This window comes from Bubalus bubalis, chromosome 16 (assembly GCF_019923935.1).
Source record: "Bubalus bubalis isolate 160015118507 breed Murrah chromosome 16, NDDB_SH_1, whole genome shotgun sequence".
Classification (NCBI taxonomy): Eukaryota; Metazoa; Chordata; class Mammalia; order Artiodactyla; family Bovidae; genus Bubalus; species Bubalus bubalis.
In genome coordinates this window covers 22,583,851-22,607,842 of record NC_059172.1, presented here as the reverse complement: position 1 = coordinate 22,607,842, position 23,992 = coordinate 22,583,851, and the positions used below count along the sequence as shown (strand labels likewise).

Below are 23,992 nucleotides of genomic sequence, written 5' to 3'. Positions count from 1 at the left end.
GGGGGAAAAAAAACCCACTTACCATAGGTCTTTACAACAATACACTGAATTTTTACAGTATTTACAGGGCTTCCAGAAAAAAACATCTAAAGCATGTCTCAAAGCAAATATAGGTGATCCACAGTACCAGGATTCCTAAAACAGGAAATCAAAATTATATTAGGCAAAGATTTCTTTCAACCATATTTAGTTGAATTAGTACATAATATGACTAAATGTCTCAGTTACTAAAGTGCCATCTTCCTTAGTGGATCAATCGGATTTGGAAGTCAGATATTCAATGACACTTTGGGTCAAGTGATTTTAAAAAGCAGAATATTATTTTATTTACCAGAGAATTTAAGTAGACAAAGAAGGTCAGTGGATGACATAATATATCAATCACCAGAGAAAAGTGTGGTCAAGGACTTACAGTTGTTAAACCAACCATACACAGTGCTGATATATCAAGCCCTTCTAAACAATTTGCAGGTTATAGAGAGGATATGACATTCATTTCTACATGTCAGCATGAATGAGTATCTAGGGTTAATTTTAAGAATAAAAAGGCAACAGAGAAGTAGCCTGTAATGCTGGTATGTTAAGATTGATTAGCCAGATATTTACTGAATATGAGGAATGCACATGATACTGTAAAAAAATTCTATGACCAGTCACAATATGTCAAAGGCAAAACATATTATGTTTGATATTCTAGATGTCAAAACCTGCCTCATATTCAATGATAATAACTCCACGTCAGTTCTTATGACTGAGGAAATAATGTATCACCACTTTCTTTTTCTTTTTTTTTTAGGCCACACCATGCAGCATGCAGGATCTTAGTTCCCAGACCAGAGACTAAACCTGTGCCCCCTGCAATGAGAGTGTGGAGTCTTAAACACTGAACCACCAGGGAATCCTAATGTATCACCACTTTTACCTGAAACATTAAAGTTTGCCTTATGTGTGTTTACACGCAAAATTTCATTGTTTACACTAAAAACCAAATTTTTGCCATTAGAAAAAGATAACATATGAATATTTACCTTGAAATAGATATATAATAAAGTAGTTTATGTAATACAAATAACATTTACTTGAAATGTAATAAATAATCCTACTATTTTCTTCAGAGAAAATGACATGAGAGAAAATGATTTGATGGCTGGTAGAAACAAAGATATTAAGGAGATTCTGGTGAATGTGCAGAAAGAAGTAAATAGGTAGATTCTCCATCATCTTAGAGAATATGTGTGTCAGGAACAGAATGATCCAGAAATAGGAACACTGAAGGGGTTTCTGGTGAAGTCTCAAAAATGGAATGAGACATTATTGAACAGCAGGAAAGGCAGTCTTTGTTACAATGTAGCAAAACTGAAATGTATTCTAATATTGTGTGAAAAGGAGATAAACCTGGATATTTGGTTGAAATTTCCAAGCAAAATATTGAAGGCATGTATGGCTTTCTCCTTGCTGCTTATGGTAAAATGTGAAAGAGAGGGTAATAAGCTGAGGAAGGATAAAGAAGAAAAGGAGATAAATTGAGGAAGTTAAGCAAAAAGAAATCATTACTTGATGATTTAGAAAATTTTTAGCATATCTAGACTGCAAAAAAGGTTAATATCACAAATTATTAGGAAAATGCAAATCAAAACCACAAATGAGATACAACTTCAAATTCATTAGAATGGCTATCACCCAATAAAGAGCCAAAGTTGCTAGGACATAAGAGAAATTGGAACCTCTGTGTATTGCTAGAAGGCAAAATGGTTAAGTCACTGTGGAAAACACACTGGCAGTTCTTCACAAAGTTAAACATATAATTAGGCAATTCTGCTCCTAGGTATATACCTAAACAAACTCTAACAGATACTCAAACTCCAACATTCATACGTTATACATAATATGCAAAAAGATGGAAACAGGACAAGTGCCTGACAACAGCTGTATGGATAAACAAAATGTGCTATATACACACAATGAAATATTACACAGCCATAAAAAGGGGTGAAGTCTGATACATGCTATAAGATGGAAACACTGCTAAGTGAAAAACATGCAAATGTTAACAAAGAACAAATATTACATGATTCCTTATGTGAGGTATGTAAACAGGCAAACTCACAGAGACAGGAAATATAAAGCTACCAGAGACTGCAGTGATGGCGTGGGAAGTTACTGCTCAATGAGTAAAGTGTTTCCATGTGGGATAATGAAAAAGTTCTGGGAAAAGATAGTGACAGTGTTTACACATCATAAATATAGCTAATGCCACTGAACTGCACACTTTAAAAATGATTATAATAATAAATTTTGTATTATGTATTTTTGGGGCTTCCTTGGTGGCTCAGACGGTAAAGAATCCACCTGCAATGTGGGAGAATGTCAGGAAGCATTTAACAGGAGGCTGCCTGTGTGCTGTTTTGGATCTGTCATGAATCCTCTATCCCTTATTAATTCCTGAATATTCAGGAATTAAGTGGAGTAGCAAACTACTCCTGGGGCTGAAGAATGCATGCATTTCCTTCGTTAGTTTTTCCATATGGTGATAAGTAACTATTTATGACCCTCTTCCTTTTTATGAACCATATGGTAAAAGTGATTATTTACAACCCTCTCTCTTTGATATGGATTGCCTTATGATAATTTGTAAGTCTGGACTTTTGATTTTTATCTCTGCTGAAAATAGCTACCTTGTAAGACAATATATACAACCACACTATGTTGAATAAAACACCTTCGCTCCATCAGAGCTCGGGTCCCCGTGTCTTTCTTTCCTTCTCTCTCTCTCTCTGAGGCTAATTCTTTGGAGCGCACAGGCCCACTGAGCTCACTTTCTTGCCCAGGCTTCTAAGACCCTCTCGAGAAGGCACACTGTGCCTTCACCCCCCCTCGAGAGGGTGCCTGGTGCCTATATGTAGCAGTGCAAGCCCTGTGTCAAAGGGCTTTATTTGTTTTCTGCATTAACCAAGGAATATCAGCCTCTTTCACTCTCTCTTTTACTTTCTAATCGACGACTCCGGACCACCAGGTTCTGGTCCATTAAAGGACCTCAACAGGAGACCCAGGTTCGATCCCTGGGTTGGGAAGATCCCCTGGAGGAGGGCATGGCAACCTACTTCAGTTATTCTTGCCTGGAGAATCCCCATGGACAGAGGAGACTGGCAGGCTACTGCCCACTGGGTCGCAAAATGTTGGACATGACTGAGCGACTAAGCACACATGCATACTTTTATCACAAAAAGCTTTTTACCTATGAAAAAAGGGACCAAGATCTTGAGTCAACTGAGAAGGTTAACATACTGATTTCAATTAGGAGAATTAAGACCGGTCTACTGATAAGCAAATTTGGAAAACTCAGCAGTGGCCACAGGACTGGAAAAGGTCAGTTTTCATTCCAATCCCAAAGAAGGGCAATGCCAAAGAATGCTCAAACTACCACAAAATTGCACTCATCTCACACGCTAGTAAAGTAATGCTCAAAATTCTCCAAGCCAGGCTTCAGCAATACGTCAACCGTGAACTTCCAGATGTTCAAGCTGGTTTTAGAAAAGGCAGAGGAACCAGAGATCAAATTGCCAACACCCGCTGGCTCATGGAAAAAAGCAAGAGAATTTCAGAAAAACATCTATTTCTGCTTTACTGACTATGCCAAAGCCTTTGACTGTGTGGATCACAATAAACTATGGAAAATTCTGAAAGAGATGGGAATACCAGACCACCTGACCTGCCTCTTGAGAAACCTATATGCAGGTCAGGAAGCAACAGTTAGAACTGGACATGGAACAACAGACTGGTTCCAAATAGAAAAAGGAGTACGTCAAGGCTGTATACTGTCACCCTGCTTATTTAATTTATATGCTTATTTAACTTATTTAACTGAACTGATAAGCTCTAAATTGAACAATTCGAAAGTTCAGTGAGAGAAAATGATCATCATATATGATAGTAATTCATTACTTTCATATGAGTTTATTTCAGTTCAGTTCAGTTCAGTTCAGTCGCTCAGTCGTGTCTGACTCTTTGTGACCCCGTGAATCACAGCACACCAGGCCTCCCTGTCCATCACCAGCTCCCGGAGTTCACTCAAACTCATGTCCATCGAGTCAGTGATGCCACCGAGCCATCTCATCCTCTGTCGTCCCCTTTTCCTCCTGCCCCCAATCCCTCCCAGCATCAGAGACTTTTCCAATGAGTCAACTCTTCACATGAGGTGGCCAAAGTACTGGAGTTTCAGCTTTAGCATCATTCCTTCCAAAGAAATCCCAGGACTGATCTCCTTTAGGATGGACTGGTTGGATCTCCTTGCAGTCCAAGGGACTCTCAAGAGTCTTCTCCAACACCACAGTTCAAAAGCATCAGTTCTTCAGCGCTCAGCTTTCTTCACAGTCCAACTCTCACATCCATACACGACCACAGGAAAAACCATAGCCTTGACTAGACGGACATTTGTTGGCAAAGTAATGTCTCTGCTTTTGAATATGCTATCTTGGTTGGTCATAACTTTCCTTCCAAGGAGTAAGCGTCTTTTAATTTCATGGCTGCAGTCACCATCTGCAGTGATTTTGGAGCCCAAAAAAATAAAGTCTGACACTGTTACCACTGTTTCCCCATCTATTTCCCATGAAGTGATGGGACCGGATGCCATGATCTTCGTTTTCTGAATGTTGAGCTTTAAGCCAACTTTTTCACTCTCCACTTTCACTTTCATCAAGAGGCTTTTGAGTTCCTCTTCACTTTCTGCCATAAGGGTGGTGTCATCTGCATGTCTGAGGTTATTGATATTTCTCCCGGCAATCTTGATTCCAGCTTGTGCTTCTTCCAGTCCAGCGTTTCTCATGATGTACTCTGCATAGAAGTTAAATAAGTAGGGTGACAGTATACAGCCTTGACATACTCCTTTTCCTATTTGGAACCAGTCTTTTGTTCCATGTCCAGTTCTAACTGTTGCTTCCTGACCTGCATATAGGTTTCTCAAGAGGCAGGTCAGGTGGTCTGAGTTTATTTAGGAAATGTTAATAGAAAAAGAGCCTGGCATGCTGCAGTCCATGGGGTCACAAACAGTTGGACACAACTTAGCAACTAAACAAAATAAAACAAAATAGAAAAAGGAAGCATGGCTTGCTCTTCAAATTTTTAAAAAATAATCTTAGAATATCAAGCAGACTACAAAATTAATTTCAAATCTTTCATTCTAGAAAATGACAAAACTGTAATACAACACAGACTTTAACTTGTTTTTAGCCCTCCATTTTGGGGAATGAAAGAATACAAAAAGTAAGAACATGCCCTTAAAATCCAAAAGATTTTTAAAAGAAAATATTTTTTAATGATTAAAAATCTTATTTCAGTGCTGGACAACTCTGATAGAAAGTTCTTTAATCTGAGTTGAAAATGAAATTTCTATGCTCTGGAGAAACAAAGGGATCTAATTTCTCTTTCACAAGGTTAAGATAGGTCTTCTGCAACTCAAAATCATTCATCTCTGAGTTAAATATGTCCGTTATTTCATATCACAGTCTCTAACCATACTGCTTTCTCTGAATTTACTCATTTTATCAAGACAAATATGCCTCATTGCTTAGGCAAATATCCAACCATAAATTCGCTAAATAAAGGACTAATTTAGAAGGATACGAATGCTGAGTTTGGGCCTAGTTACAAACAGTAAATAAAAGCCTGAATTTTGTCATGACACAGTTCATTACTGTTGTGAAACCGAGCTCTATCATTTACTAGCTATGCGACAATGATAGTTAATTTTACATGTCAACTTGACTGGGCCATGCAGCGTCAAGATATTTCCATTCAGTTCAGTTCAATTCAGTCACTCAGTCACGTCTGACTCTTTATGACCCCATGTACTGCAACACGCCAGGCCTCCCTGTCCATCACCAACTCCAGAAGTTTGCTCAAACTCATGTCCATCAAGTCAGTGATACCATCCAGCCATCTCATCCTCGGTCATCGCCTTCTCCCTCTGCCTTCAATCTTTCCCAGCATCAGGGTCTTTCCCAGTGAGTCAGTTCTTTGCATCAGGTGGTCAAGATATTTGAGCAAACATTATTGTGGGTGTTACTGTAAGGGTGTATTTGGATGTGACATTAACATGTGAATCCTTAGACTAAGTAGACTGTCCTCCCTCATGTGGGCAGACCTCATCCACTTCATTGAAGGTCTGAGGAGAATGAAAGGCTGAGCCTTAGACCGCTAAGAGGGAGTGAAAAGCATCAACATATTAGAGATTCTGAAAACTTTCTAAAAGAGCATAACAGTGACAGGTAGAACATGACAAAAAGCAGTCTGGCATAGTGTTTAGTAAACTATGTTTCACAGGGCAGATTTTCCAGGCTACCCTCTGCTGTTGTATACCCTGCAAACTAAGACTGGTTTTTATACTTTCAAATGGCTCAAAGAAAACAAGGATATTTTGTGACATGTTAAAACTATATGAAATTCAAATTTTAATTTTCATAAGCAAAGCATTAAGACACAGCTGTACTCATTTTTTAATATAAAATTGCATTTTAATGGTAGTGTTAAAAAGGGATGAAAGAGGACATGTGGCCTGCAAAACCTAAAATACTTACTATTTGGTTTCCTAAAAAGCATGCTGACACCTGGCCAACTACATGCACAGGATGTTTAGGAAAGATGGAACTTTTCCTCCTGTAGCAAGGGCTGAATCAATATTTGAGGAGGATAAAAATGGTTTAAGCTTCCTGAGAGGAAGTTAGGTGAATGAAAGTATGGTGGTTGAAAATCTAGGATAGGAGCCTCCTTACCAGGCTATTAGAAAGAGGCCTGTCCTATCTGTGTGTTCTCTGCTTATCCACCTCGATCAAAACATATCAATAAGTAAGTCCTACCCATACCCAAAGGAACCTACAGATTTAGTGCAATCCCTATCAAAACACTCATGATATTTTTCACAAAACTGGGACACAGAACTCCATAATTTATATGGAACCACAAAAGACCCTACACAGCTGCAGCAACCTCAACAAAAAAAGAACAGATGAAGGTATCACACTCACTGACTTCAGGCTATATTACACAGCTACAGTAATCAAAACAGTATGGTACTGGCACCAAAACAGAACTATATATCAATGGAACATAACAGATAGCCCAGAAATAAAACTACATATCTATGGTTAACTAATAAAACAACAAATAAAATAACAAAGGAGCTAAGAATATACAATGGAGAAAAAAACAGTCTCTTATATAAGAGTGATGTTGAGAAAACAGAAACAGCTACATGTAAAAGAATGAAATTAGAACATTTTCCCATACCATATACAGAAATAAAATCAAAATAAATAAAAGACCTAAATCTAAGACCAGAAACCACAAAACTCCTAGAAGAAAACAGCAATACACAGTTTGACATAAATTGCAGCAATATTGTTTAGATCTGTCTCCTAAAACAAATGGAACAATAGCAAAAATAAACAAATTGGATTTAATTAAACTTAAAAGCTTTTACAGAGCAAAGGAAATCAATGACAAAACAAAAAGAAAATCTACTAGATTGGAGAAATATTTGCAAATGATATGACTGATAAGGGGCTAATATCCAAACTATATAAACAGCTTAAATAATTCAAAATAAAAACAAAAAAAAAACCAAACAACCCAATTTTTTAAATGCAAAGAAGATCTGATAGATATTTTTGAAAGAAGACATACAGATGACCAACAGGCACAAGAAAAGATGCTCAATATGAGTAATTATAAGAAAAATATCCATCAAAACCACAATGAGATATCACCTCACAACTGTCAGAAAGGCTATCACCAAAAAAACCACAAATAACAAATGTAAGGACTTTGAGAAATGGGAACTCTCATATGCTGGTGGGGAGAATGTAAACTGCTACAGTCATTATGGAAAACATTATGGAGATTCCTCAAAAAACTTAAAATAGAACTGTAAGATCCAGCAATTCCACTCCTGGATATATATTCAAAGAAACCAAAAACACACAATTTGAAAAGATATATGCACCCCATCGCTCATTAGTCAGTTCAGTCACTCAGTCATGTCCATCTCTTTGCGACACCATGGACTGCAGAATGCCAGGACTCCTTGTCCATCACCAACTCCCGAAGCTTGCTCAAACTAATGTTCATCGAGTGGGTGATGCCATCCAACCATCTCATCCTTTGTCGTTCCCTTTTCCTCCTGCCTTCAATCTTTCCCTCCTGCCTTCAATCTTTCCCAACATCAGGGTCTTTTCCAATGAGTCGATTCTTCACATCAGGTGGCCCAAGTATTGGAGCTTCAGCTTCAGCATCAGTCCTTCAAATGAATATTCAGGACTGATTTTCTTTAGGATGGACTGGTTGGATCTCCTTGCTGTCCAAGGGACTCTCAAGAGCCTTCTCCAACAACACAGTTTAAAAGCATCAATTCTCAGGCACTCAGCTTTCTTTATAGTCCAACTCTCACATCCACACATGACTACTGGAAAAACCATAGCTTTGACTAGATGGACCTTTGTTGGCAAAGTAATGTTTCTGCTTTTTAATATGCTGTCTAGTTTGGTCATAGCTTTTCTTCCAAGGAGCAAGCGTCTTTTAATTTCATGGCTGCAGTCACCATCCGCAGTGATTCTGGAGCCCAAGAAACTAAAGTCTGTCACCGTTTCCATTTTGCATTGCTCACAGCAGGATTATTTACAATAGTCAATATAAGAAAGCAATGTAAGTCTCAATCAACAGATGAATGGATAAGGAAGATATAAAACTACAATTTTGCCATTTGCAACAACATAAATGGTCTAGGAGTGTATTTTACTTAATGAAATAAGTCAGACAGAGAAAGATAAATATTGTATGTTATCAATTAATGTGAAATTTAAAAGTAAAGTGAATGAACACAACAAAATGGAAACAGACTCACAGATATAGAGAATAAACTAGCGGTTACTAGTGCGGAGGGGCTGGGATAAGGGAAAACAGGGGTAGGGGATTAAGAGGTATAAACTACTGGGGATAAAGTAGAGAAGCTACAAGGATATATTGAATAGTAAGGAAATATAGCCAATATTTTATAATAAATTTAAATAGAGAATAATCAATAAAAATACTGAATCACTGTATTATACACTGAAACTAATATATTACTATAAATCAACATGCTTTAAACAACAACAACAAAAATAATACTAAGTCCTACCTACCCACAAGGAATTTCCATCAGGATTCTTTCCAGTTAGGGTAAAGATTTGCTAAAAAAACAAAATAAGAAAAAAGTCCATTTCAGTTATCTATATTATTCAACTGATCATATATCAACACAAATGAACAACTAAAGATCATCAACATTTAAGAAAATCACAAGAATGAAAATGAAGGCCCATGATAAAACACAGAACAAGTAACTCTGGAGAAATCAGAGGTAATTCATGTAGGAAAAGAAAATAATTGTATTTAACACCTTCAGAGATATTAGGTAAGATATTGTATTTAAAAGACAATGGGTATATAAAAGAGCAGAATTAAAAGAACAAAGATGAGAATTTAAAGAAATTTAAAACAATGCCAGTGCACCACCACCCTCCCCATATATACAAAAAACATAAAATTTGAAACCAAAGTTGAAGAAATACAGAAAAATAACCCAAAGAGGGTAATGATCTCTCTAAAATGTATAGGAAAACACTACTTTCTCCCATCCAAAAAACACACATACACACACACACACACGAGGAAAAACAATGCAAAGGATCCAGGGAATAGCAGGAAAAGAAAAATAAATAGATCCTTAGACACATCTTTGAAGTAGAGCAGAGGTTGTGAGACTAGGGCCCAATAAAAGGTTTTACTGGAACACAGTCATGTTCATTTATTTATATATTGTCTAAAGTTGCTTTTTTGCTACAACCACAGTGCTAAGTAGTTGCAACAAGGACCATATGATCTGCAAGGCCTGAAATAATTACTATTTGGTTTTCATAGAAAAATTTTGCTAAATATTGATTTAGTTATATAGCAGCAACTTGGTAAAAAGTAGCTTTTAAATTTAAATAATTAAAACAAAATTAAAAATTCAGCTCTCAGTCATAGCAGCCACATTACCAGTATTCAAATGTCAAATGTATTTAATGGCTATTATACCAGTCAGTGTAAATACAGAATATTTCCATCAACACAGGAAGCAGTACCTGGCAGGGTTTATCTGGAAATTATTATAGACCACTACAGCTATATTTTAATTCTTGCTTCTAAAAGTGCTACAATCAAGGGGCGGGCAGTCAAGATGGTGAAACAGGTCACAGAATTCATCTCTCCTCACAAGTACATCAGGATACGTCTACAAATGGAAATTTCTCACAGAGCACCTGCTGAACATTAATGGAAGACTTCGGATACCTAACAGGACAAGAAAAATCCTTTTCTTGGGTAGGAAACAGACAGACAGACAGAAAGGAAGGATCAAAAAAGAGACCAGCACCCCTGGTGGGAAGCTGAAGGTAAGGAGCGGTTCCTGCACCAAGAAAAATCACCTCATGGTGGGGGAAGTCAGCTGGGACAAAACGGCAACATTAGGGGATCATGGGGGAGCACAAAGGACAGACAGTGGAAGAGACCATAAACAAGATGAAAAGTCAACCCTCAGAATGGGAAAAAGTATTCACAAGTGAAGCAACTGAAAAGAAAACAATCTCCAAAATATACAAACAGCTCATGAAGCTCAATACTAAAAAAAAAAAAAACATAAGCAGAAGACCTAAATGATATTTCTCCAAAGACAGACAAATAGCCAAAAAACACATGAAAAGATGCTCAAAAACACCAGACAGTCAATACCCAAATCAACTATATTCTTTTCAGTTGAAGATGGAAAAGCTCTATATGATCAGCAAAAACACGATCAAGAGCTGACTGTGGCTCAGGTCATGAAATCCGTATTGCAAAATTCAGGCTCAAATTGAAGAAAATAGGGAAAACCACTAGGCCATTCAGGTATGACCTAAATCAAATTCCACATGACTTCACAGTGGAGGTGACAAGATTAGATGTGGTGGACAGAGTACCTGAAGAACTATGGATGGAGGTTCATAACACTGTACAGAAAGCAGTGATCAAAACCATCCCAAAGAAAAAGAAATGCAGGAAGGCAAAGTGGTTATTTGAGGAAGCTTTACAAATAACTGCAGAAAGAAGAAAAGTGAAAGGCAAGGAAGAAACGGAAAAGATATACCCAACTGAAGGCAGGGTTCCAGAGAACAAAAAGGAGAGATAATAAGGCCTTCTTAAATGAACAATGCAAATATACAGAGAAAAACAACAGAATGGGGAAGACTAGAAATCTCTTCAAGAAAACTGGAGAAATCAAGGGAACATTTAATGCAGAGATGGGCCTCATAAAGGACAGAAATGGCAAGGACCTAAAAGAAGCAGAAGACATTAAGAACAGATGGCAAGAATACACAGAACTATGCAAAAAAGGTCTCAATGACCTGGATAACCACAGCAGTATGGTCGGTCACTCACCTAGAGCTGGACATCATGGAGTGTGAAGTCAAGTGAGCCTCAGGAAGCATTACTACAAACAAAGCTAGTGGAAGTGATGGAATTCCAGCTGAGTTATTTAAAACCCTAAAAGATGATGCTGAGAAAGTGCTGCACTCAACAAGTCAAGATTGGAAAAGGTCAGTTTTCATTCCAATTTCAAAAAAGGGTAATGCCAAAGACTGTTCAAACTACCCTACAGTTGCCCTCATTTCACATGCTAGCAAAGTTATGCCCAAAATCCTTCAAGCAAAGTTTCAGTAGTACATGAACTGAGAACATCCAGAGGTACAAGCTGGATTTAGAAAAGGCTGAGGAAGAAGAGATCAAATTACAACATTCCTTAGATCATGGAGAAAGAAAGAGAATTTCAGAAAAACATCTACTTCTGCTACACTGACTACACTAAAGCTTTTGACTGTGTAGATCACAACTAACCGAGGAAAGTTCTAAAAGATGGAAATACCAGAACACCTTACCTGTCTCCTAAGAAACCTGTCATCGGGTCAAGAAGCAACGGTTAAAACCGGACATAGAACAGCTGACTGGTTCAAAAGTGGGAAAGGAGTACAAGGCTATATATTGTCACCCTGCTTATTTAACTTCCATGAAGGGTATACCATGCAAGATGCTGGGCTGTATGAATCCCAAGCCGGAACCAAGATTGCCAGGAGAAATATCAATAACCTCAGATATGCAGATGATACCACTCTAATGGGAGAAAATGAAGAGGAACGAAGAGCTTCTTTAAAACTCAACATTCAAAAAACTAAGAACATGGCATCTGGTCCCATCACTTCATGGAAAATAGATGGGGAAACAGTGGAAACAGTGAGAGACTTCATTTTGGGGGGCTCCAAAATCACTGCAGATGGTGACTGCAGCCATGAAACTAAAAGATGTCTGCTCCTTGGAAGAAAAGATATGACCAACCTAGACAGCATATTAAAAGGCAGAGACATTACTCTGCCAACAAAGGTCCGTCTAGTCAAAGCTATGATTTTTCCAGTAGTCACGTATGGATGTGAGAATTGGACTATAAAGAAAGCTGAGTGCTGAAGAACTGATGCTTCTGAACTGTGATGTTGAAGACTCTTGAGAGTCCCTTGGACTGCAAGGAGATCCAACCAGTCCATCCTAAAGGAAATCACTCCTGAATATTCATTGGAAGGACTGAGGCTGAAGCTGAAACTCCAATACTTTGCCCACCTGATGCAAAGAACTGACTCATTAGAAAAGACCCTGATGCTGGGAAAGATTGAAGGTGGGAGGAGAAGGGGATGACAGAAGATGAGATGGTTGGATGGCATCACTGACTCAATGGACGTGAGTTTGAGTACACTCCTGGAGTTGGTGATGGACAGGGAGGCTTGGTGTGCTGCAGTCCATGGGGCAGCAAAGAGTCAAACATGACTGAATTGAACTGGAAGAGCCTCTTGATGAGGATGAAAGAGGACAGTGAAAAAGATGGTTTGAAACTTAACATTCAAAAATTAAGATCTGGCATCCGGTTCCATCATTTCATGACAAATAGAAGGGGGAAAAGTGGAAGCAATGGGTTTATTTTCTTGGCCTCCAAAGTCACTCAGATGGTGACTGCAATCATGAGATTAAAAGATGCTATGCCTTAGAAGAAAAGTTATGACAAACCTGCACAGTGTATTAAAAAGCAGAGGCATCACTTTGCCAACAAATGTCTATACAGTCACAGCTATGGTTTTTCCAGTGGTCATGCACAGATGTGAGAGTTGGACCATAAAGAAGACTGAGCACTGAAGAATTGATGCTTTTGAATTGTGGTGCTAGAGAAGACTCTTTAGAGTCCCCTGGACTGGAAGGAGATCAAATCAATCAATCCTAAAGGAAATCAGTTCTGAATATTCATTGGAAGGGTTGATGCTGAAGCTCCAATACTTGGACCACCTGATGCAAAAAGCTGACTCACTGGAAAAGACCTTGATGGTAGAAAAAATTGAAGGCAAAAGAAGGAGGGGGCAGCAGAGGATGGTTAGACAGCATCACAGACTGAAAGGACATGAATTTGAGCAAACTCTGAGAAATAGTGGAGGACTTAGGCTTGGCATGCTGCAGTCCATGGGGTCTCAAAGAGCTGGACAGGACTGAGCAACTGACTAACAACAACAAATGGTAAGAGTATGACTTTTGTATATTTTGGATAACAGCCCTTTATCAAGTGAGCCCTCGCAATTATCTTCTCCCAGTCTGTGGCATGTCTTCTCTTCTCTTGATACTGTCCTTTGCACAGCAGAAGTTTTTAATTTTAATGAAGTCCAACCTATCTACTCCTTCTTTTACAGATGATGTCTTTGGTGTACCTAAAAAGTCATTGCCATCCCCAAGGTAAGCTACATTTTCTCTGATGTTATCCTATATGAGTTTTATAGTTTATTTTACACATATGTATGCGATTCATTTTGAGTTAATTTTTCTGAAGTAAAGTCTGTGTCAAGATTTATTTACTTATTTATTTTTGCATGTATATGGCTGACTGTTACAAAGCAAAGACTATCTTTGCTCCACTGTGTTGCTTTTGCTCATTTTGTCTAAGATCAGTTCACTATATTCATGTGGGTCTATTTCTGGATTCTGTATGCTGCTCCACTAATCCTTTACAGTAAGTCTTGAAGTCAGGTAGTGTCAGTACTACATCTCTGTTCTTCAATATTGTGTTTGCTATTCTAGATCTTTTGTCTTTCCGTATAAACTATAGAACCAGTCTGTTAACATCCATGAAAACATGCTGGGATTTTAACTGGGAGTGCATGAAATCTACGAATCAATTATGGAAGAACTGACACTGAAAATATTGAGTCATCTATCCATGAACATTATCCATCAGAGGGCAGACAAAATGGAAACCACAACTTCAGAAAACTAACCAAACTGATCACTTGGATCACAGCCTTGTCCAAGTCAATGAAGTATGAGCCTTGCTGTGCAGGGCCATGCAAGACAGACAGGTCACAGTATAGAGTTCTCACAAAACGTGGTCCACTGGAGATGGGAATGACAAACCACTTCAGTATTCTTGCCTTGAGAACCCCACGAGCAGTATGAAAAGGCAAAAAGATAGGATACTGAAAAATGAACTCCCCAGGTGCACAATATGCTAAGGGAGAAGGATAGAGAAATATCTATAGAAAGAATAAAGAGACGGAGCCAAAGCAAAAACAATGCACAGTTGTGTATATGGCTGCTAATAGAAGTCAAGCCTGATGCTGTAACGACCAATATTACATAGGAACTTGGAATACTTTAGGTTCATAAATCACAGTAAGTTGGAAGTGGTCAAACAGGAAATGGCAAGAATGAGTATTGACATTTTAGGGATCAGTGAACTAAAATGAACTGGAATGGGCAAATAGACCAATTTAACTCATATGACCATTATATCTACCACCCTGGGCAAGAATCTCTTAGAAGAAATGGAGCAGCCCTCATAGTCAACAAGAGAGTACAAACTGCAGTACTTGGGTGCAGTCTCAAAAATGACAGAATGATCTGTTCGTTTCCAAAGCAAATCATTCAATATCACAGTAATCCAGTCTATGTCCCAACCACTGAAGCCGAAGAAGCTGAAACTGAACGGTTCTATGATGACCTACAAGACGTTCTAGAACTAACACCAAAAATAGATGTCCTTTTCATCACAGGGGACTGGAATGCCAACATAGGAAGTCAAGAGATACCTGGAGTAACAGGCAAATTTAGCTTTGGAGTAGAAAATGAAGCAGGAAAAAGGCTAACAGAGTTTTGCCAAGAGGATGCACAGGTCATAGCGAACACCTTCTTCAAACAACACATGAGACAACTCTACACATGAACATCACCAGATGGTCAACACCAAAATCAGATTGATTATACTCTTTGTAGTCAAAGATGGAGAAGCTATATACAGTCAGCAAAAATAAGACCAGGAGCTGCCAGTAGCTCAGATCATGAACTCCTTATTGCCATATTCAGACTTAAATTGAAGAAAGTGGGGAAAACCACTGGACGATTCAGGTATGACCTAAATCATTTGATGATTTACTGCAAGTGACAAATAGATTCAAGGGATTAGATCTGATAGACAGAATGCCTGAAGAGCTATGGACAGAGGTTCATGACATTGTACAGGAGGCGATGATCAAGACCATCCCTAAGAAGAAACACATAAAGGCAAAACGGTTATCTGAGGAGGCCTTACAAACAGCTGAGAAAAGAAAAGAAGTGAAAGGCAAATGATAAAAGGAGAGATGATTCCACCTGATTGCAGAGTTCCAAGAAAAGCAAGGAGAGGTAAGAAAGTCTTTCTCAGTGATTAATGCAAAGAAATAGAAGATAACAATAGAATGGGAAAGACTAGAGATCTCTTGAAGAAAATTAAGAGATACCAAGGAAACATTTCACACAAAAATGGGTACCATAAAGGACCGAAATGGTATGGACCTAACAGAAGCAGAAGATATTAAGAAGAGGTGGCAAGACACACAAAACAACTACACAAAAAAGATCATTATGACCCAGATAACCATGATGGTGTGATCACTCACCTAGAGCCAGACATCCTGGAATGACAAGTCAAGTGGGCCTTAGGATGCATCACTATGAACAAAGCTAGTGGAGGTGATGGAATTTCAGCTGAGCTATTTCAAATTCTAAAAGATGAGGCTGTGCAAGTGCTGCACTCAATATGCCAGTAAATTTGGAAAACTCAGTAATGGCCAAAGGACTGGAAAAGGTCAGTCTTCATTCCAATCCCAAAGAAACATAATTCCAAAGAATGCTGAAACTACCACATAATTGCACTCATCTCACATGCTAGCAAAGTAATGCTCAAAATTCTCCAAGCCAAGCTTCAACAGTACATGATCAGAGAACTTCCACATGTTCAAGCTGGATTTAGAAAATGCAGAGGAACCAGAGATCAAATTGCCAACAACTGTTGATCATTGAAAAAGCAAGAGAGTTCAAGAAAAACATCTACTTCTGCTTTATTGACTATGCCAAAGCCTTTGAATGTGTGAATCACCAGTGGAAAATTCTTAAAGAGATGGGAATACCAGACCACCTGACCTGCCTGCTGAGAAATCTGTATGCAGGTCAAGAAGCAACAGTTAGAAACGGACAGGGAACAACAGACTGGTTCCAAATTGGGAAAGGAGTATGTCAAGGCTGTACACTGTCACCGTGCTTATTTAACTTATATGCAGAGTACATCATGAGAAACGCTGGGCTGGAGGAAGCACAAGCTGGAATCAACATTGCCAGGAGAAATATCAATAACCTCAGGTATGCAGATGACACCACACTTATGGCAGTAGTGAAGAGGAACTAAAGAGTCTCTTCATGAAGGTGAAAGAGGAGTGAAAAAGCTGGCTTAAAGCTCAACATTCAGAAAACTAAGATCATGGCATCAGGTCCCATCACTTCATGGCAAATAGGTGGGGAAACAGCAGAAACAGTGACAGATTTTATTTTCTTGCACTCCAAAATCACAACAGATGGTGACTGCAGCCATGAAACTAAAAGACCCTTGCTCCTTGGGAGAAAAGCTATGACCATCCTAGACAGCATATTAAAAAGCAGAGACATTACTTTGCCAACAAAGGTCTGTCTGGTCAAAGCTATGGTTTTTCCAGTAGCCATGTACAGATGTGAGAGTTGGACTATAGAGAAAACTGAGCACCTTAGAATTGATGCTTTTGAACTGTGGTGTTGGAGAAGACTCTTGAGAGTCCCTTGGACAGCAAGGAGATCCAACCAGTCCATCCTAAGGAAATCAGTCCTGAATATTCATTGGAAGGACTGAGGCTGAAGCTGAAACTCCAATACTTTGCCCACCTGATGCAAGGAACTGACTCATTAGAAAAGATCCTGATGCTGGGAAAGATTGAAGGCGAGAGGAGAAGGGGACGACAGAGGATGAGATGTTTGGATGGCATCACTGACTCAATGGACGTGAGTTTGAGTAAACTCCGGGAGTTGGTGATGGACAGGGAGGCCTGGCGTGCTGTAGTCCATTAGGTCGCAAAGAGTCCGACATGACTGAGCAACTGAACTGAACTGATGATAATGTTGTACCAAAGATTATATGTTAACTTCAGGAATGCATTGATGCACATCTTCCTGGATTGTAGTTAAAGCTGAAAAACAATTTTTCACTTTAGAAATCTAAAGGCTGAAGTAAATAGAGTGGAAAACAAGCAAATATGTAGTAAATAAATCCACAGAATTTCAATATTTGTGTACTTAAAAGTTTTTAGAGCAACAAAACTGTCTAAGGAGTTCCTATTTGTTATTAGAGTGCTTTGTCACTTTCTGTTTTGGTCTTCTTGAGTACTTACTACAGGACAATATTAACATATATTGTTCACTGTGATCATTTTAACTGCTATGTTGTTATCCATGTGTTAATCTTATCTCCTCCAAATAAGAACAGTTTTTTTTTACTTTGCCCTAAAATGAGAAGTTTAGGTCCAAGCAGATAGTAAACCCTCAACAGCTACTTACTGAATGATTGGCATCACAGAATTATACTGGTGAGACTCTAAATGAAAGCACCTAAAGCCTGATCAAGCTTTCCAGTTGATATATGGTTAAACTGCAACGCTTTTTTTTTTTTTTCTGAACATTTTTCTTTAAAAAACAAAAATCTACCCAAATGAAAAACTCAAGTCACTATGCAGCTACATAATCTCAAAGAGAATCAGCCAAAAAGTTTTTACAAGTCACTGAGATTTAAAACAATTCAATGGCAAGCTTCCATGAAGTTTTGATGAATTTTATTAGCATCATAGATCACTGTCAAAACCACCAATTAGTATTAGAGCAAGCATAACTTGGGACTCTTTTAGTCTACACATTTGTCAATCATGAACGTCTTCAAAGATTACTTACTCCAACCCCCTACTCCACGCCCAGCTCAAAATTGTGAAAACAAAATTTAAATCCAAGAATTCATGGCTTTTTCCCAAAATCTAGATTACATGTAAAATTCATATTCTAATAAACTCTGGATTCAGAGTTCACAGATCACTTGAAAAAGAAAGCACATACACATCTAATTCTTACCAGTTTTTCGGGTTAAAAAAAAAAAAAACAAAAAACTAAAGTATTATGTTATTTGCAGCTGCCTTAACAGCAAACGACAATTAAATGTGTGAACAAGATTGTCAGAATAACACTTATCATTCACACCACTTATGGAAAGGCGCTCTAAGACTTTCAGAAGCACTAATTAAAATTAACGAAAGCAACTTACGGGGACGTGTCAAGAGAGGTACAGTTTGTCATCTGCTGTTTGAAACAGAGGGAAACCAAAAAACCTCAAAGCTCAAGAGTTTTTACTCTAATGTCTAAATCCAACCCAGCTGCCACCGGCACTGAGGAACCGAGCCCAGGGGCTCAACAACCTACTCATTAAGGTAAGAGTTTGAATCCCTTCCATGTTACCCAACTACTTAGAAAAAGACCTAAAGAGGATGCCGGAGGAAATTTTCTTTCAGAAATCAGAAAAGGCCTGGGGTGGGAGGCGGTATCCTGTTTACTACAGAGAGGAGGAAAGTGCAGGAGGAAAGTTGCTTGATATACCCCATCACCAGCCTTTTTTTTTTTTTTTTTTTCTTTTTTAATTCAACGTGAATGAAGACACTCAAAACGAGAAGAACGTTAATGCTATTACCCACCTCAAGCCCCAAAGAACCCAGGAAGACTCTCATCCAGGACTCAGGTGGCTCTTTCTCACCTGGGCCTTGCAGAAGACGGCCGTCCTGACGTAAATGCACTTTTCAGCAATACGCCTTCCAATTGGTTGACTCGAGAGGGAGCCCTCAGTCCTATTGGCTTCAAGAGTCGAGGAGGCGGGAGTTTGGGGCTGACTGTGACAGGCCCGCGGCTTAAGCTCCCAGAGTTCTCATTGGGTCAACGCGAGAAGCCCCAAGATGGCGGTAGCAGGGACCTGCGGCACCGGCGCTCGGAGTACTGGGTCTATGGTGGCGGCGGCCAGCACGAACAACGTCACTAGCTTCCAGCGGAGGGGTCCCAGAGCCAGCGGTGCCGACAGCGGCTGCTCTCGACTGGTGTCCATCGCGGGGACACGGCCGTCGGTGCGGAATGGACAGCTGCTGGTATCAACCGGGCTGCCAGCCCTGGACCAGCTCCTAGGTCGGTTCAGAACGGAGATCTGGGCTCAGCAGAGGGAAAAGAGGGAGGGGACCTGCCGGGGTAGACACCCTGACCCCACATGTCTCTCACCTCTCAGCATTCGGACTTGGAGAGGATGGCCCAGACTAATGGAGGGGAGGAAGGGTTGCATGGAGACTTTAAATGCTGTTAATCAGATCTGGTTTTGTGCTCCCATTTTCTACTTTGGTGCCCACCAGCCTTTTTCTCGTTTATGACAGGAAACCTACATGCTTTTTACCCTTTAGTGCATTCCTAGTCAAGGGGAATCAGAGACGATTTGGCATTCATCTAGAATCCCGTCCTGGCCTTTGAATGCACCCTATGTGAATCCCAGATAGCCCATGGTTTGGGCTAACCTACAGAAGTTTATCACTTGAGACTGATGGGAATCAATAGAAAATGCTGGAAAAAGTAACTTCCCCTCTTTCGCCTCCTGACTGCTTATCTCCTGGTTCTCAATCTTTAAACTAATCATATTGACTTTAAAAGAATGTATGTTAAAAGCTTAAGATGGATCCAAGTAATGAAAGCCTGTCTTTGACCTTAACAGATGTACCCAGTATCTGCGTTAAATATATGTATATTTGTTTTTGTTATTTTTTCTCTATATATTTTGCTTCCCAGAGTTACATCTCAAACGAGAAAAAGAAGTCCAGATTTTAGGCTTTCCAAAATCTCTGAAATTTTTCTTGAGAAGGCTTGCTAAAGAATATGCTTGATTAATAACCATTATGTTTAAAAAACTGAACAGATTAAATAGGTAGGACAAAGCTACTGTGATAATAAAGCTTGTAAAGTAGTTAATTCCTATCAGAATGCTACTTTACTAAAATTGGTCCATGTTTGTATTTCATGATTTTATTATTATAGGGTGAGATGTGTCAGTTAAGCCTTGTACACTTTCATAAAATATTACAAATGCCATTGTTCTTGTACTTCCCTTGTCATTTTCACTCTGTAATTTTTTCCCCCACAGGTAGACTTTTGAGATAGGTTTAGCAATAGAAAGGCTAATGAGAAAGAGTATGGCTTCTTACCTCTGTTACTTTATGACCATAACTGGATCCTGGTTATTTCTACATAAATTTAAATAATAAATATGAATGATTTCCCTTAATTGTTTCAACTCTGTTGCCTTCCTAAATTGCATTGTACTGTAAACAGAAATGATTCAAAATATCTAGTTAGCAAATATTTATCTCACTTTTTTTCCCTTGTGAGTTTAACTTGGTGTCATCTTGTATTTAAATGTAAAACTTGGAGGCTGTTCCTAGTCCTTAATTTTTTTTTTTTTTTTTTTTTTTGGTAACTCAATGGAAATATGTAACTTCATTCACTGATCCTGAAACTCTCCAAACAAAAAGGTCACATATTCTAACATTACATCTTCAGTTCCTCATTAGAATAACAAAATGTAACTAGCACAGTACCTGGTACTTATAGATTCTAAATAAGTTCTTTTAAAGAAAAATAATGTGTAGGAAAAAGCGTGCACAGATTATGAAACATGTAGGATAGAATTATGTATTTGAACTCTAAAATCAGACTTGGCGATTAACTGACATGAATAGAGTCACAAAACTAGTGACAGTCTGGCTGATCTTCAGGCTCCACATTTAATGCTCTGCACTATGCTGCAATTGCTTCCAATTTTTGAGAACTCTTTTCAGGTGTTTTTAACCATTTATTGACTCTAAGCCTAAAGATTTAACTGTATAGCCTCTTAAAGCACCCACCAGAAAGGTGACCCAAAGCACCTTCCTTATGTTTTTTTTACAGTTATATAAACTTGAACTGTAATTTTAAATTTCTTCAGATTTGCTTGAAGTTGGGGAATCTATTTATTTGACTCTAACCAGCTTATGCTAAAAATTAGTGTTCATTAAAATGATTGAAATAAGTATCAGTTTGGGGATATTTTGAAATATATTTTGCACATATACAGTTAATTCTCAAATTGCACAGAAGTTGAAGACATTCTTATAACAGGAGTTACTACATTTGGAATAATGTCTAGAAATATTTTAGTTGTTAACTTCCTAATGGCATTTTTATATTTTGATTTTCTATTTTCTGTGGCCCTTTGGAGCAAACCCTATACATGTGTTAATCATTAAACCATTGTTTGAAAGTGAAACATTTGGCTGCTAATGTGTATACACAAAAGTAAAAGCAATTCAGATTATACTGATGTTCTGAAATGTTATCTGACTCAAGATTGTGACAAGTCTAATATAATCTTATAGTGATAAAATGTAATGATAATAGGATGCTATGACATCAGAATGATGAAATTATACTGTGACATTGTTGTTGCCTAAATGTATTCTGTAGTTACTGCATAACAAGTAAATATTGTATTGTTGCTGACATACACTGCAGTGATATTTTACTACTGCCATTGTGACATTATTGTAATTTTAAGAGTAGATGCAAAATATATTTGAAAGGCATAAAATAGACGAATTGAATGTTAGTTATTTGACAATATAGTAATATTTCCATTGCTTACTCCAAAGTGTTTTATAAATTTGAGACGTTTCTATTACTGCGTCTTAACTTTCATGATCTAATTGTATTAAATACTTTTATTCTTTATTTTATTGTTAGATATCGATTTATATTTCCTAAGTTGACTAATTTACATTCTGGGATTTCCTAACCCAGTTTCTCAACTGTCCCTTTCCAGAATATTTATGTTGTTATTTGAGGACACTGTGTGTAAATACTTCATTTTTCTTCTCCCAAGAATTTCCAAGGAGATTATATAGTAGATAAAAGATTCTGGCAGAATTTCTCTTTTCCTTGAATATAAAATAGTTGATTTTAGGGCCATGTTGACTAACATAGAGAAATTATCTCCCAGGCTCATCCTTCAAAAAGATATTTGAAGGACAGATGACTTCTCGGTTTTAACTGGATTAAACTCGGTGGTGTTCAGAATTTATTAAATTTTGACAGACAACTGAGTGGAAATAGGAATTGGGGTAAATAATAATCCAGGAAGACTGCCCTGAAGAAGCTTGAGGGTAGCTACCATTTTCAACATTGTCTTGAAAAAGTAAATACTGGTGGGCATAGTCCTTTCCTCCACTAGATTTTAATCTGGCTTACCTGATAACTCAGCGGGTCAAGTATCCACCCATAATGCCGGAGACACAGGAGAAGCGTGTTCGATCCCTGGATTGGGAAGATCCCCTGGAGAAGGAAATGGCAACCCACACCAATATTCTTGCCAGGAGAATCCCATGGACAGAAGAGTCTATTGGGCTACAGGCTATGGGGTCTCAAAGAGTTGAATACCACTGAGCACAGACACATCTTAATCTGGAGTATGGGATGATGTACATTAAGCTTGGGCTGTTTATTTAGTATAATCCTGGTTGTGATATTTTAACAATTGACACCTGTACATTTAAAGCAAATGCCATTCATTCCTTTGCAAAATGGTTTCATAAAATTTAATCAGCAGAACCATTCTCATTGTTGATGGCTTTTCTGTTTTGATTCCCATGTTTGCCAAGCCAATAACTGATAACCAAGAGTTGTTAGGATGTTTCTTACCTACAAAAAGTAGACTTGTTAATCATATAACTGCAATTTAATTTGAAGTGTGGCATTAATTAGGTAGTTAAGGATATTGCTATGAACGAAGCATATGGCTGTTACATTGCATTTTCCCTTCAGTGGCTTTAAGATGCCTGTTTTGCTTCTATAATTTTAAGCAAAACTACTGATTTATAGAGAGCACTGAAAAGAACTAGGATGAAAGACTTCTCTTTCCTAACTTTTATTTCTCTTCCCTTTTACTTAAACTTTTAACTTTGAAAAAGGAGTTGCCCTTATTGTAAAACAAGATATCACTTATGTACCTTCATATTCTAATATATTAATTTGACCTTGTTTACCCTAAATGTATAGCTTAATTAGAGATTTGTTTTGGGAACTGTGTAGGGATTGAATTTTCTCCCTTTAAATTAATATATCATTGTCTAACTATTCACTTGATTTTTTTTTAAAAATCTTTCCTTCATATTTAAAAAAGTTAAAAAATAGATATTGACACTTAAAATCTTAAATCTTCTAGTGTTTCTTAAGCTTTTATATTTTTTCTAGTTTTAAGACAAAATACTGTCACTTTTTTAAAATGTAAAAGCTTGATGAATTTTATACTTTAAGACATCACTTGAAAAGTATTTTCAAGCTTTCAAACTTGTGTAAACTTACAAGTTGATAAAATTTTCTCCCATATTTTTTTAGTAAGCTGGAGATGAGCTTAAATATACTTCTTAAA

General features: G+C 37.9%; 2 protein-coding genes across 9 annotated transcripts in view; one reads left to right on the top strand and one right to left on the bottom strand.

Annotated features, from left to right (window-relative positions):
* Positions 1-19,334, bottom strand: part of IMMP1L (inner mitochondrial membrane peptidase subunit 1) — a 76,876-nt gene extending 57,542 nt beyond the window's left edge. For 4 of the 8 annotated variants that reach the window (XM_006060823.4, XM_006060822.4, XM_044929316.1 and 1 more), the window contains exons 1-3: positions 19,200-19,334; positions 9,174-9,221; positions 23-135 (exon numbers count right to left, since the gene is read on the bottom strand). Coding sequence is in view for 2 of the 8 variants with exons in the window: in XM_025265753.3 (XP_025121538.3) it covers positions 23-135; positions 9,174-9,221; positions 19,200-19,232 (194 nt within the window). In the remaining 6 variants the exon portion in view is untranslated. Of the gene's footprint in view, positions 1-22; positions 136-9,173; positions 9,222-18,775; positions 18,873-19,199 lie in introns of those variants that run through there. The other 4 variants (XM_044929315.2, XM_025265754.3, XM_044929314.2 and 1 more) reach the window with 3 other exon arrangements.
* An 84-nt stretch (positions 19,335-19,418) lies between these two features.
* ELP4 (elongator acetyltransferase complex subunit 4) overlaps positions 19,419-23,992 on the top strand; it is a 244,308-nt gene continuing 239,734 nt past the window's right edge. The window contains exon 1 of the mRNA XM_006060815.3: positions 19,419-19,677. Within this exon, the coding sequence (XP_006060877.1) occupies positions 19,455-19,677 (223 nt within the window). The 5' untranslated portion in view covers positions 19,419-19,454. The remainder of the gene's footprint in view (positions 19,678-23,992) is intronic.